This window comes from Miscanthus floridulus, chromosome 1, assembly GCF_019320115.1.
Source record: "Miscanthus floridulus cultivar M001 chromosome 1, ASM1932011v1, whole genome shotgun sequence".
Classification (NCBI taxonomy): Eukaryota; Viridiplantae; Streptophyta; class Magnoliopsida; order Poales; family Poaceae; genus Miscanthus; species Miscanthus floridulus.
In genome coordinates, this window is record NC_089580.1 from 202978799 (window position 1) to 202994677 (window position 15879).

A 15879-nucleotide genomic window follows, 5' to 3' on the forward strand; every position below is an offset into this window, starting at 1 on the left:
GAAACCGAATGACTAATTCGCCGAAGTAAGCACTACGTGTTGGTGGATGGTAGCCTGATGAGGAAAAGTGCCAAGGAAGGGATACTGTAGAAGTGCATCATCCAAGACGACGGTGTGAAGCTACTATCTGAAATTCACTCTGGCTCCTGTGGCAATCATGCGGCTTCGAGAACACTGGTTGGCAAAGCTTTCTGAGCAGGTTTCTACTGGCCCACGGCCATCTCCGATGCTAAAAATCTTGTTCAACGATGTGAGGGTTGTCAGTTTTTTGCCAAGCAAATACATGTACCGGCATAGGAACTACAGACCATCCTAGCTTCCTGGCCATTCTCATGCTAGGGACTGGATATGATCGGACCTTTCAAACCAGCGCCAGGAGGTTTCCGGTATGTGTATGTCGCCATTGATAAGTTCTCCAAGTGGATTGAGTACAAACCACTCATCGCAGCTACTGCTAAGAAAGTAGTCGAGCTCTTTGAAGACATCGTACACAGATTTGGTCTCCCGAACAGCATCATCACCAACCTTGGGACAACTTTTACCGGCCATCATTTTTGGGACTTCTGCGAAGAACGGTGCATCTCTGTTAAATACGTTTCTGTTGCTCATCCTAGAGCTAACGACCAGGTCGAACGAGCCAACGGTATGATCCTCGACGCCCTCAAAAAAAGGCTCTATCAGAAAGAAGAAAAGCATCCAGGTAGATGGCTCAAAGAACTACCAGCTGTGGTCTGGGGACTGCGCACTCAAGCTAGTCACAGTACCGGCGTATCTCCATATTTTATGGTCTACGGCTCAGAGGCCATACTTCCAGCGGATATTGCATTCCGAGCACCCAGAGTAGAAAACTATGATGAAGACCAAGCCGCAGCTGTTCGGACAGAAGACATTGATCGGGCCGAGGAAGAACGTCTGATTACTTGCGTTCGCACATCCAAGTACCTCGAAGGTCTGCGGAGGTATTACAACCAGTAACGTCAAAGGTCGTTCGTTTGCCGATCGGCGACCTCATCTTACGTCGGAAACAAAAAACCTGAAGGGCTTCACAAGCTGTCTTCACCATGGGAGGGCCCTTACATCGTGAAAGGTGTTACTCGACCAGGGTCTTATCGCTTATGCGACTTAGATGGACTTGATGTTCCCAACTCCTAGCACATAGAGCACCTTATACGTTTCTACCACTGAAATAACATAGATATGTATTCTTTACTTTAATATTAATAAAGTTCTGGTCTCCATAATTTCTCCCCATTTTTTCCTTAATCATAAGCTTCACTTACCGTTAGCGGGCTATATGCCACTACGTAACGGCCTCCAAAACGCTCGCCAAGTATGTCCAAATCACCGAGCACGATTTCTCCAAATCGCCGAGCACGGTAACTCCAAATCACCGAGCACGATTTCTCCAAATCGCCGAGCACGGTAACTCCAAATCACCGAGCACGGTAACTCCAAATCACCGAGCACGATCTCTCCAAATCGCCAAGCACGACCTCTCCAATTCGCCAAACACGTTAACTCCCGATCGCCGAACATGACCTCTCCAATTCGTCGAACACGTTAACTCCCGATCGCCGAACACGACCTCTCCAATTCGCCGAACACGTTAACTCCCAATCACCGAACACGATTTTTCCAAAAATCGCCTACTATGCTTCCTCCGGGTCGCATAGGTTTTTCTACAAAAACAACGACGGTCTTGCGTTCCAATTTTCGCAACATAGCCCGCGGATCATCAAGCAGCACACCTTTTTCCTTCTGTTTTCTATGGAAACGACATAGTCTCTGACTACATCCTACACGTGCTTAGGGGCTCCGCCCTCTGCGTTACGGTTGGTCGGCTACGGTTCCTTGGCCATGCCTGTTTGTCCTACACATGTCAGCACCTCTGCGCTCGACGTTATGGACTATGGGCTAGTCAAGGCCTAGATTTTAGGCATGAACTAAACGCTCGGACTGCCTGCTGTAGCCATTTCTCTCGCTACATTACTCAAGTTGGCTGCTAGGGCAGCATGTTTTTCGCAATAGTAACTCCTGGGGGACACCAAGGCTCCAACATCCCACCAAACGTACTATGAGCTCGGTGCTCTGCGTGTTGGGCGGTAAGCCACGGTCTTATGACAACGCCTGTTTCTCTAACATACGCATGGGCTCCGCGTTATGCGTTATGGATCACGACCTAACTAAGGCATCAAGTTTAGTGAAAACTAACTGATCGAACAAAGCTTACATTGCGCATAACTACATCGGGTTGATAATACGATGATTCTTCATAGCCAAATAAATCAAGTATTACAGGCGGTAATATTCGGGCAGTTCATTAAGCTTCGCCAACAGTTTCTGTTTCAGCCAAACATATCTATATCGCCGACAAGCACTTTCGCCACATCCTCAACGTCATCCTCCAGCTGCTGGGTTTGCGCGTCGCTCAGCCCATCGGCGAACCCACCACCTATCGACTGGATGTCGACGGATGGATAATGGGACCGAACCACTGCAAGGGCATGAGTAGCGGCGGTCAAAACGGCGTCGCTGGTTGAAGTTTTTGAAGTTCTCTCCACGCTGCCTTGCATCTCTGAACTGATGGTGTCTGGCCCTTGCTACCTACCATTAGGACGGGGCACCGGTTCAACGTCGACTGCAGTCAAGCACTGGTTTTATTGCGGCAGTTATAGTGTTGAAGTTGTCCTTCTGGACTTTGGCTTCCTGCACCAGCACATCGAACTGTGCCTTGGTTTTATGTCGATAATCTGCAAGAATTACAATGGTTCGTCACTGGCTAAAAAAGTATTACGACTGTCACTTCCGATCAGGGGAAACCTACCTTTCAGTTCTTCGGCCAGTTTATCTGCTCGCTCTGACTCCTTCGTTTTCTCTTGTCGGATTTGTTCAACGGTCTGGCGAAGCTGGTTGAGTTCTGCATCTTGCTCTGCAAGCACGAAAGATAAGAAAAGGAAAAAATATATACGGCCAATTACTGCAAAGCACATTATGTGAAAAAGAATACCGGATTTCAGCTTGGATACATCCTCCAACTGCTGGCACTTCTGGTCGAGCTGCTCAGTTTTACCATCGAGTTCTCTGTTTTTCTTGCTCAACTGCTCGGACATATTTTTAAGTTCCTCGGATACAATCACCAGCTGCTCAAATGTCTTCTTCAGCTGTTCGGATGAAGCCATCAGTCGCTCGGATAGAACCCCATTCTGATGTTCAAGGTCCCACGAGTTCGACTCCGCAAGGTCCCGCTCGCGCTGGGCCCTCTGAATACTTTTCTCTGAAAGACTTAACGCCTCCCGGAGTATCTTATTTTCCTCGGTGAGGGGCTCCATCCTCTTTATCAGTTAGTGCCATTGATCGGCTGTCCGAGCTATCCCCTATGGATTAATAATGAAAGAGATAAACCTTGATCTTTCGACAACATATATCGGTGTTATTGGTGCGGCACTCACCTCGATTTGAGTCATAACTCCAGCGATGACGGATTTCAACCTCTTTATCTCCCTAGTGGTGTTTTCTTCCTCCACGACTACCACCTCTTCCCCGCGTTTCTGGAGAATCCGGACAGACTGAGGCTTAGGTGCGGCGCGCTCGATCTCCACAACCTCGTCCTCCTCCGCCGTCGCTTGAGGCACCACCGGGGGGCTCCGCGGTCGGACCGCCGCTCCGACCACTCCTGGCATCCCTGTGGGTGATGACGTTTGCTCCTCAGCCGTTGACGGAGTCGCATCTGTAACCTCCATCGCATCAACAATAGCCACAGTTTCCGCTTCCAAGGTAATGACTTTTTCGGTCGTAGCCGTGGTTCCGGTCGCCGACATGCTCGTCGTGTGCGCCAACGATTCACCATCGCCAGGTCTGCTAGGAGCGGTGGCTGGCCCGTCCTCTGTTTGTCGAGCACTAGGGGACTCCTAGACGGGAGCAGTCGTCGTTTTTTCTTCTGAGGTCATGGGCCTCGGCGTCGCACTGTGTAATATCGGCTTCTCAGTAACAAGGAGAAATCAAGGAACAATATTATTACTCCAAGGAAAATATACTTACGGTTTGTTCTTCCGACTGATTTTCTTGAATCAGCGATGCCTGCCTGACCCTCCAGGCGTGGCTGCTTAGTTGGCTTTATGGGAGGACTCCTACGCCTCTGCAGCGGGCTGCCACTCTTCTTGGTACCCGGGGGCACCCCTTTCTATGCGTTGTTCGGGGACTTCGGTAGTTTGCATCACGGGGACGTTCGCCGTTGCCCGACCATAACTTTCCCGTGCTTGATGCTTGGGAGCGTCAGCATCCGCCGGTGCCTCTGTCGTGCTCGGTGGAAGCGCTGACTGGTCCTCGTCATTGTCCGACCACTCAAGCACAGCCGTTTGTCGTGGCCAAACTGCTCGGTCCTCTCCAAGAAAGATGCCGCCTGGTTTGTGTGCATGAGAGCTGGCGGTTTTCTCCTTTTTTGGACCGGCTCATCTACTGCCGGATCTTTTCCCGCGGACCTTCTCTAACACTGGGGATGGACTATCCGACGAGGAGCTCGGCTCATCCTCTTCGGGCTGCAGCGGTCCGCCGAGGATCTACTCCTTTCGGCCAATCGGCTCTCGGCACGTTTGAAAAATATATTGCCCTATCCTGCGAATGGATCTTTTCATAAGTAAGTCAGTCCTATGCTCGGCAATTGATGTCATGGTCGATGCGAAGTGAAAGGGTTACCTGAGGAGGTGGATTGCCGTAGTTGAAAGCCTTCGTTCCTTTCGGCCAGCTGAATGAGACATTGGAAGTAAATAGATCCATGGCACGATCTATTACTTCTTTCTTCGTTCAGGCGGTCCGTGCTTTCATAGGGTACCAGTCGTTATCACCTTTAAAGTCGAACGCTAGGGTGGGCCCTCTCTTTGCAGGGTTGGATGCGCCAGCACTATGAAGCTAGCTGCAACCTAGTTCACCCCTAAGCTCCACGCCCTTAATCAATTCCAGAAGTTCCATTACTTGCTCCATGTCAAGCGTTGTTGGGTCTCTCCGACCAGTTACTATGGTTAACTGGGATGTGATGGACGTCGCATCGAATCATTGGGTGACTTTGTTTGATATAGAACCATCTGGAGTTCCAACCTTTCAGGGAGGTATTCAGCGGAATGCTGATGTATTCGCTGGCCATTCCATCCCTGAGCTGCAGGTACACGCCACCGACCACCTTTGAACCACTGCCCCCCTTCTTCTTCAGACAAAACAGATGCCTGAAGAGGTTGAAGTGTGGAAGAACACCAAGAAACGCCTCGCAGAAATGGATAAAGATGGACACATGCAGTATGGTGTTGGGGTGTAGGTTGTAGAGGCTAATCGCCCAAAACTCCATAAGATCCCTCAGAAAGGGGTGGACAGGAAACCCTAACCCTCGCTAGAAATAATCTTCAAACACAACAGCCTCATCAGTATGTGGTGTTGGGAAGGGCTCACCACTAGCCAGCCGCCATCCAGCAGTGAGGCGGTCCGGGAGAACGCCCGCCGCCACCATCCTATCGAGATCCGCCGACGACGTCTTCGATGGCACCCACTCCTCGTCGCGGTTGGCTCCGGTGGCCACTTTCTTCGGCTTTGCGGCTCCTTTTTTCGGCGCCATTTCCTATGGATTGGTCCTAGGGTTAGAGGCGATTGATTGCGATTGGTGAGGAATGTGGAGCGCAGGGAGTGCGAAGGAAGGAAACAGGACGGCTTGACAGAGGTAGGAGGCGATGTATGTGGCGGCGCGGTTATAAAGCACTTTCCCCACTCTCTCTTGAATCTGAGGGTTTTTGGGAAACCGTTCCCGCGATCAGCGCTACTTCGACTCCTCCAAAATGGTTTAATGGGCCGAAACTTGGGCTATCACGTCACACTAGCCCACGCCGCTCATTTATCACCGCCACTTATTCTCCGAATTCTCCGCATTTTATTGAGGCTTAGTAACTGATACTGTACAGCCATTACTTCGAATTTCTCGCCGCGGTTTGATTTATCCGATATCTACTGCCAGAAACACTGAGGACTGGCTACCTGCTCGGACAGTTTACTAATTTCTGAGCCTGGCACCACGTGACTACAGTCACCTACTGTCAGGCTCGGGGACTAAGTGGGCACACTTCACCTTGCGATGAATGTGTTTGTTTTTTGTGTCGAGGCTACGCTCGGGGACTGGCTGCCTTGCTCGGACGGTTTGCTAATTTCTGAGCCTAGCACCACGTGACTACAGTCACCTACTGTCAGGCTCGAGGACTAAGTGGGCACGACTTCACCTTACGGTGAATGTATTTGTTTTTCTGAAAGACTCTGAGCCTCTAAAAGATAAAACCAAGTATCTTTACCCTCGTTTTCGGATTCTAAGTGGGCACACTTTCCCTTTACCATGTAGGGATTTTTAATTTTGGACTTGAGCTCCTTACACCCTTATGACAAGCCAGTGCTCAAAACACACTGCTCGGCGATGTTGTACGCTGCTCGGCAGCTGCTCACAACCGCTCGGCGACTCCTTATGGTGGTCGGACCACGATTTGGACGGCTCGGTTTTGGTTCGCACCTGCTCGGAAAGTCTCAAGACGGCGTTGCACAACGGGTACAAGGCGCTCGGGACTAGCTGTGGGGGGTACGACTCCCGGATATCCATGGCAGGTCATATAGGCTATGCCTCCAGGGGCGGCCCAGCCCGCAAGAAGGAGCCTTGCGGGGCACGTTCTGCTCGGCGACCCCCGCAAGGCACGGAGAGGATATCCTGAAGATGTTACGAGATCTGATAGGATACATACGATTTCATGTTTCTTGTAATCTGTTATTACTTTCCGGTTATCTCTCAGATCTAACCGACTTGTAACCTTGCCCCCTAGACTATATAAGACGGGCATGGACCCCCTACGAAATCACGGCAAATCATACGATAGCTAATACAAACTAACAGACCACAGGAGTAAGGTATTACGTCATACTGACGGCCTGAACCTGTATAACTCGTGTGTCTCTGTTGCCTTCTTGTTCTTGATTACACGCTCCTCTGCCGATCAATCTACCATCGCGGGATACCCCTCGGTGGACTGCCGACGATATTCTGTCGACAGTTTTGGACGATGATTTTGCTACAGTAACTGTGGTTTTTTTTATCTTTTTCACTGAATCTTTGAAAAATCATAGTAAATCATAAAATAGAAAATTTAATTTTTTCTTGGACTCCACGTGAGTAGATCTACATAGTGAAAATATAATATGATATACTTTAGTACAAAACTTTTGTTGTAAAAAGATTGGATTTGTTCACTATAAAGCTACAGCAAAAAATTTGTACTAAAGCATATCATATTATATATTTACTGTGCAGATCTAATCATGTGCTGTGACTTTTCAAAGATTCAGCGGAAATTAAAAAAACAAAAATTGTTACTGTAGCGAACCCTTTTTCCTAGTAACATATATAAACCGCCAGACTTAGGGTTCCAGTCATTTCTCTCCCTCCCTCCCGAGCCCCTCCCCTGTGCCGGCGTCCCTCTCCCTCCCTCCCGTGCCCCTCCCCTTTGCCGGCGCCCCTTCTCACTCCCTCCCGGCTCTCCCTCGAGCTCCTCACCCTCAACCTCTCCGGCAGCGCGGCAGGTTGAACCGACTGCAACAAAAGGGCATAGCTTGCCGAAGGGGAGGCGGCTGGTGATCCTTCTTCCCCCCGCCCCCCCCCCCCAAACCCAAGGTATTTGTTCAAATTTGTTAGGGCTGTCCTCACTTTGGTTCGATCTGTGCTTATTTTTCTCAGCATACATGGGGTTTCATTTTGATTAGCTACTACTTGTTTTTTCCCTAAATATATTACCTAAATACTAAAATTTATAAGGATGATGCAAACCTGCCAGAAAATTCAAACGCCTACAACACTTCCTTTGATTGACTACATTCTCTATGAGCGTGGCTTGCTCCGATATACTATACATGTGTGCCTCGAGGAGCAAGTTGTAATATTCTTAAACACTATTGGGCAACCACCTTCAAAACAGGTTCATCAGCACTATTTGACAGGTCCAATGGAACAGTTAGCCTGTATTGTAGACTTGTCCTCCATGCCATAGGAGGGCTAAGAAATGATTTGGTAGGAAATGGAGTCTCAACCGATTGCGGGGATAACATGGGGAGAAACCATGCTAGGAGTGGATCTGTGGTGTGGGCAAATCAGCAGATTGCCATGAGCTCACTATGTTTTCAAGTGTGCTATTCAACACGACAACAAATACCATGCATGAGATGAACCTTATATTACTTCCATCTGGCGATTGGATGTCTTGTATTCTTTATAATCTTTTGACTATTTGCCTATTGATCCTTCTGCAGGTTTGGAATGAAAAATAAACGGGGAGATGGTTGCGCAGGAGAAAATGATAAACATAAGAAGCAAAAAGCTCACACAACAGGTATCACAATTGAGTCCTTTCCATGATTTTTTAAGTTTTTCACTTTTTACTCTATAGCACCCTAAACCACACTTTTACATGTTTCTTTCACTAGTGCATGGGGATCTGATTGATGTCTTTGAAGAACAATTCGGTGATTTGTATGATTCTGGGCAAGGTGTCTGGAGTGAGTTCAGTAAAGGAGTTGCTTCAATGTTATCTGAAAGTGTTGTCGCTGTTGCTTCATTTAAGGGTGAATACACTGTGATATACTCATGGGCTTCAATATTTTGTTTGACCATAATTGATGAATAATTGAATATATGATTGTGTAGGAGATAAGATGGTATGTTCATGCTCAGGCATAATTATACTTTGCAAGCCACTCGTCACAACTTTGCTCACTTCAGCAAGTTTGGTGAGATCTTCTCATGATGAAAGCCAGATTGACCATGACTTGATGGTGAGTTGCTAACCACTCTCTACTCCTTTTACTTGCTAAAAACCTGATGGGGTTTTCTTCCTTTGTTATTATTACAGGTTAAAGTGCGTAATGTGCATGACCAGTATTGGTTGGGAACAGTGGAACACTATGATCTTGACTACGATATTCTACTTGTCAACATCCAGACCCCTTATCTTTGTGTAGCACACCTTTACCATGAAGTGCAACTTGGGCCAGGTAGCAAGGTAGTAGCTGTGGGTCGTGTTTTCAACACGAAAAAATTGATGGCTGCAAGCGGGTTAGTGAAGGACAAAAGGGACATATCTGATCAGAAAGAGTGTACTATCTCCACTTGTAAAATCAGTAAGGTACACTGTTGTCATGTATTTTTACATGTTGGAAACAAATAGTCGCATCAGGATACGATTGGCTTAATCAATCACTGCTTTTACTTAACTTCTTTTCCTGTGTTATTACCCTTGGTTAATTGTCTTTTTCTTGAACTAATCCTGGTTTATTGTCACTTTTCTGTCTGTTTGCTAGGTTGGGATTGGAGGACCCCTTATTGATTTAGATGGAAACTTTCATGGCATGAACTTGTATGGTGAGGGAGAAACACCCTTCCTTCCAACGAATATAATTCTTGAATGCTTGAAGCGCTTTGGGCTATCTCGGTATGTCTTCCACTATTAATGAGCTACAGTTTCTCCACCATCTCATCCATGTATGCTTGTAGGCCTATATGTTTTGCTGCACAAATTACCTGGCAGGCTTTACTCCTCTGATAATATTCTATTTCATCACGTGCCCCTCATGTGAGGGAAAACACTAAAAAATTATGATTCAGAGGTGTTGGCTCAAGTGGGATTTTTTGGTCTGTAATTCTGTTCCTAAATCAGCTATTCAGCAAAAAAAATGGCTAGCCAAAAGTTTGCTTGCCTAAAATTTGGCCAATGACTGGCAACTGGCAAGAAATGTATGGGATATGACTAAGGAGACATGTTCTTGCTGAAATTTCTGGCAACCACCAGAGTGCCAAATTTTGGGCCAACTCAATTTTTGCTAAGGTTAATTTGGTAACAAATAAAACACTTCCATAATCTTGGCATTTGTAGTTTCCATGCTTTTGCAGGCTCAATGGTCCCTCTTAACCCTTTTGGCATTTTTCAGTGCCTCTGCTTTGTTTTGAATGTTTGTTCATTTAAAAGAGTTAGGTTGTCTGCTACCCCTTTGAGTCAACGAGTTCAGGTGTCTCCTGGACGCTTGCCACGCCCATTGTTGTCTAGCACTTCTGTTTGAATATCGCAGCTAATATATTTGTTCAGATTTAGTTCTAATTCTTTATGGATTACTCTCATTTACGTTTCCTAGATGTTTCATACAATATTTTCGCAACGTGGACTCTTCTTTATGGAGCTCGAACTTTTATGGGTACTATTATTTACGGGATCCCTTGAGGTTTAATATAATATTTGCTCAATGTGCACTCCTCTCTGGAGTATGTGTGACCATATGACTTCAAACTTTTAGCCTTTTAGGTAAGCACTTCCGTAAGGTTATTATAACAAATGTGCCTTGTTCTACTGCAGGGTTGGAAATAGGCAGGGAGACTATTGCACAAGTAAGGAGAAAAACCGAACCTCTTACTTACAAATAGATCAGACATTTTTTTCTTCCTTATCTACTGTTGGATCTGTAATGTGAGGATGGTTTCACAGTTGTACTTATAAATAGCATGCTATATCTTTGTGATAAGCAGTTCAACTTGTGTGATAAATTCAAATGTGCCCTGATGGCACTTAACGGTTACACCCTATATTTACACATCGAGTATGCATGATATACAGCTGATCAATTTTGAATTTTGACCTGAAAATTGATTAGCACATAGGCACATACGCAGCTACAATAGTGTAGATTTTGGGTGCATGTGCAGATGTTTTCAATTATGCTTATGCTAGATGGTATGCTTGATGAGAATAATGTACAAGCGCTTGTTTGCAATTACTTTTTCTATTATGCCAATGCCTCTTCACTCATGGTTTTCATTTTAGGTGGGGATGGGAATGTAAATGGTTACCGGACTGATTTGGACTATCCACAAGGTGAACTCTTATGGCCACTAAATTGTGTTTGATCATATTTTAGTTGTTGTAGTGTTACTTATTGGTCACTGTTGAGCATAATTTTGACTTCTATGGAAGTATGTCGTTTTTTTCTGGTGCTTTTCTTATCTGTTTTAAAGGTTTTTAGCATTCTGGTATTAACATATGATCAGTAATGATTTATTCATGATCGCTTTACCATTTTTCCAGACCTTGTTGATACGATACATGAAAATTTACGCTCTCGCAGTTATCCATTGCCAGCTAGAATGCGTGGTGGGTGGTTGCTCCTGATTCAAAAACTTGTCCTCTTATCATTTTTCAGCTTTATTCTAATACTCACTGCTCTGTTATAACATGATTCCTTAAACAGTAGGCTTGCGTTTGGTTAATTCTTTTGAAGAAGAATTTCGCCCCCTCGATCCTTGTAGTGAAGACTTCATGAATGAACTCAATGTGGAGCTTGCGTCAAAGTTGTCCCAGTGTGTTGTCTCACTGGCTGCATTCAACGGTGCTTATGCTTGCTTGAATACAATCAGGACTTCTGCACGTTATTATTTTCTCAGATTGAAATAATGATCTTAATGTTGTGCATAGGAAAAATACGGCGGTTTGCATGCTCAGGCATACTTATAAAGTACGGTCGATGCACAAGTGTACTGACGTCAGCAAGTTTGGTGAGGTATTCTGATGATGAAAGCAAAATCAATGATGACTTGCAGGTTGGTTTTGCTATTCCTTCAGCCCTACTCATGCATCTTACTTTAAGATATTGGTTAAACTCTACATTTGCAGATTGAAGTCCGCCTTCCAAATGGGCAATGTGTCAAAGGGGTGCTGCAGTGCTGTTGTTTAGAGTACAATATCGCTGTTATCAAAATCACAAGGTTCACTGATCTTTGTGCAATAAAACTTGAACGCCGAAGGCAATTCAAGTCTGGTAGTAAGGTGGTAGCCATAGGGCGTATCTTTGCTCAAGGGAAATTAACAGCTACACATGGAATGATTACTGACAAACTGAGCAAACTTGATTGTGAGGTGCTTATGGTCTCCACTTGTAAAATTACTAAGGTACACTGCTGATTTCTTACTTACTAACCTGAAAAAAAAGCTTTGTGCTATGAGTGGCTTAATATGTCAATTCATACTTAACTACATAAGATATATGGCATTAGAAATCAACTTTCACCCTCAATTTTACCCTTTCTCATAGTCGCTTCGTTTTGTGCTAGGCTGGGATAGGAGGCCCCCTTGTTGATTTCAGTGGGAACTTTGTTGGCATGAACTTTTATGACGATGATGAAACTCCATTCCTGCCTAGGAATGAAATTATTATGTGCCTGAGGCGTTTTCGGACTAAAGGGTATGTGTTTCAATTTTCATATAGAACTTATGTGATACAATAAATAGGCTGGCGACTAATGTTGCCTAAGACTTCAATTGTTTTAAGACCATTTCTGAAGCAGTTTCAGTCGTAAGAATATTTTTTATCGAAATAACTTTTCGTCAATTGTGATTATTTGTTATCATTGTTGTCAACAATACATCATTGATCTTCATACTAGATACTACCTTTTGTACTTCTTCCCATACCATTCGAGGATCATGTGCACCTCATCTTGTTTTGGGACACCACACCTGTGTGTGTGTTGATGTTGTACCTTACTCTAGCTTAGGCTTGTCTGTTAAGCTGAAGTTGGTAGAGCTTGGAGCTTATATAGTAGCTTGGAGGCCCAACAGACCGGCTTCTGGTGGTGTATGGGCATAACCGTATGAACCATTTGTCTGAACTGGCTTATCATTTATTCCGACCTCATTGGTTGGCTGTTCTATTTAACCTTCCAATCTCAGCCATTTGTAATGCCACTCAGTTTGTGATAGTCTATGAATTTCCCAATCACGAATGTTTTGAAGTGTTGATGTCTGCTATAATTCAGTTATGTTCATGTCTGCATATAATTCAGTTATGTTGATGTGTGCTACAATTCAGTTATGTTGATGTTTAAACTCGCTTCATTGTGGGCTTTTTTGATAGGACCAAGGCTGTTGGATATATTAACGAGAGTCCTCGCCCAAACAAGTATTCTTTCTGACACATAAGAAATGTTTTATCACAATGTCCACCTGAATTTGTTCATTGAAAGTTAATTTTTGTTGAATGGCAGGTGGCCAGTGCCCGAGCCGTACTGGTCTTACACGTCAGATGTAAAGCGTCTGAGTTTGGAAGAAGTGATGAGCAGAATTCCCAAGTTTGATTGGAGATCGACGTTCTGCTAACTGAAAAACCGTTTATATACGTACATATTTTTTAATTAGTTACTACGACTAGAAGATCGCTCGTGCGTTGCAACAAAAACAAACTAAAATTATGATAAACATTCGATGATTAGAATTCATTTTTTTTGTGATATGAGCTTTTAAAGAGAACTTAATAGTGTAGGCTGCTCAAAATAGTCTTAAATATTTCAAAAGTTTGATAAAATATTATCCTAAAGTAAAACATTTGATTGGAGGGAAAATCAAATAGCACATTAATTGCCTAAAAGAAGATTCATAAATTTTAGCCCAATGGAATAAACAACATTAGATTTCAAGAGCGCAGTCATCGGTAATAGAGAGAGAAGAGAAGTAGTGAAAAGTTTTTTGAGTTTTTTTGTTTTACTAGCAATCTTGCCCGTGCGCTGCCAAGGTTCACAATTAAAATACATTAGTGTGTTGATTCTCTCTCTAAAATCTATACTAAACGTCTTGTTTGCTCACCAGTAGTTTTTTTTAATAATACTGATATGTATTGGCCCATTTGTTTGCTCACCAGTAGTCACAGTTCCAATGTACTCTTGCCTAAGTGCTAAGCCATCTCCGCTAGCCTCTAACACCCAATTACCCAAAGCAAGTACTCTGAGTCAGTGATGTCGATCATGTGAGAATATGTATATGTCAAGATCATGTAAGCAATAGCCGAACAAAGAATTTTTTAAGTGTGGGTTAAAATGAATATACACAATGTTGAAATTGATGATACATTTAATAGGGTTTTGAATGAATGTAACCCTCCTTCCTTGTGTTACTATGTTGCCAACTTCACAATCTTAGGTTTTCTGTTTCAGTGCAATTCAGCTGTTCCTATTGTATGAAATTTGCAGCAGGTCTAAATTCCTGGAATTTGGGAGCTTCCTTATTAGCTCTGTTCGCTAGTTTCTCTGTGTTGCTAGCAGTCAGTTTGCCATAGCAGATATGGAGCCAATTAATCTTTTGCCTTGTACTTTTGTTTCAGGTAATGCAGGGGAAAAAGTTCCGATGGAATAGGGAGATATGCTGGTGTTGGAGTTATCTCCAAATTTATCTATTGCTGTCAAATATTTGACTGTCTTTTGCTTGGATGTTTCATGCCAAAGAAATTATTCATAGATGGAACACCTAGTGAACTTCAAATTATACCTCTGTAGCAGACTTAGCTGTCAAAGTTATCTATTACTGTCTAATACTTGGGTTTGTATGTCTGGTGTGTACTGTTTTTACTTGGATGGTCATCGTTGAATCAACGATTCTAGTTCACCTATAAATATTTCATGAATTTGTAATAAGCCATGCACATGCATGTTAATTTCTCTATTTTCTATGTGAAATTCTACTCGTGTTTTTTTGGTAATTTTCAAAGCAGGGTTTTTAGAATTGCAGATGGAAATATATAATGGATTTTCTTTTCTGATATTTTCGTTCTTTTGTTGTTTTTATTGTTCTTTGTTAGAAGTGAATGGAAATGAACAAGACATGGATGAACAGTTGCTTTCATGGATTTTGGAAATATATTTATATAAGTGGAGGGGTGTCATGAAGGGATACGACTGTTCTAAAAAAACATGCCCTTTGTAACTAAAATTAACTGTCTAATTTTATCTACTAATCCTGTGCTTGATGGATGAGATCACTCGTGAAGAGACGTCTGTTTGTTTGTAGACGTTTGTTCACGTATAGGTGTCGTTTCACAACACTTTCCGTTGATCGAATTTTCCTTGAGATCAATGCAGCTGTGAGCTCAAATTCCTCGAAAAACCTTATGGATAAAATCTGAGGAATATATGATATGCCATAAAAACTCCTTTAAATCTTATTGAAAAATAAGGAGAAAATATCATATTTATTTATGATTTAAATAAACCATTATGTCATTGGTATCCCATTAAAACCCCTAATGGAGAAAAATATTATAGATACGACATAAAGATAACTCCCACAAAAATCTTTCGGGAAAAATATGAGGAGCAATATAAAGTGATGTCGCTAAAACTCCTGTAAAAATCAAGTGGGAAAATTAGGAGAAAATGTGATGACATATTATTGGTATTGTCTCTTGGATAACTCACATGAAAAACCTTTTCAGGAAAAAACCATGAATGAGTTGTGAGGGCAATATGTGTCTTTGATATTTTCCACAAAACCCTAATGGGAAAAATAGAAAATATGACACATGCTTATGTTAATATTACCTCATTAAAAACTTTAACAAGAAACCTTATGAGTAAAACTTGTGAAAGAAAAGAGTATAATATAATACTGGTACAGATCAGCATCTAGGAGATGTCTCCTCCCTGATTCTTGCAAATTTTGAAGTCGTCGCATACCAATCTTATGTAGAATTTTTTTAAACATAGAAGTTGGTAAGGACTTAGTAAATAGTTCAGCGAGATTATTGCATACGGTGATTTGCAAGATGTTTATTTTCCCGCTTTCTTGTAACTTATGGGGATAAAACAGCTTAGGGGCAATGTCCTTAGCGATATTACTCTTTATGTAACATGTTTGTATCTATGTAACATAAGCGAAATTATCTTCATAGATAATTGTAGGTAATTTAATCGAACCAATACCACATGCCTGTTGTATGTGGTTAATCATTCTGCGAAGTCATACACATTCATGTGATGACTCGTATAGAGTAATAATTTTAGAATGATTA

The 15879-nt window shown here is 43.3% G+C and overlaps 2 protein-coding genes across 3 annotated transcripts; one reads left to right on the plus strand and one right to left on the minus strand.

Moving 5' to 3' along the window:
* Positions 1-2628: 2628 nt before the first annotated feature.
* LOC136470333 (uncharacterized) lies at positions 2629-3329 on the minus strand. Its single transcript, XM_066468218.1, has 3 exons — positions 3008-3329; positions 2825-2929; positions 2629-2750 (listed from the first exon to the last, which is right to left on the minus strand). The coding sequence occupies exons 1-3, from the start codon at positions 3327-3329 to the stop codon at positions 2629-2631; spliced, it is 549 nt and encodes a 182-aa protein (XP_066324315.1).
* A 4157-nt stretch (positions 3330-7486) lies between these two features.
* Positions 7487-14418, plus strand: LOC136450922 (uncharacterized). Of its 2 annotated transcripts, none has more exons than XM_066451627.1 (15): positions 7487-7681; positions 8314-8393; positions 8488-8625; positions 8708-8835; positions 8913-9185; positions 9361-9491; positions 10407-10438; positions 10872-10922; positions 11133-11198; positions 11299-11433; positions 11520-11644; positions 11718-11993; positions 12155-12285; positions 12958-13002; positions 13088-14418. In XM_066451627.1, the coding sequence occupies exons 2-15, from the start codon at positions 8321-8323 to the stop codon at positions 13197-13199; spliced, it is 1716 nt and encodes a 571-aa protein (XP_066307724.1). In that variant the 5' UTR covers positions 7487-7681; positions 8314-8320; the 3' UTR covers positions 13200-14418. The 2 variants fall into 2 exon arrangements, with proteins under 2 accessions (XP_066307724.1, XP_066307717.1); XM_066451620.1 differs by having other exon boundaries at positions 7488-7681; positions 11296-11433.
* Positions 14419-15879: the final 1461 nt, after the last annotated feature.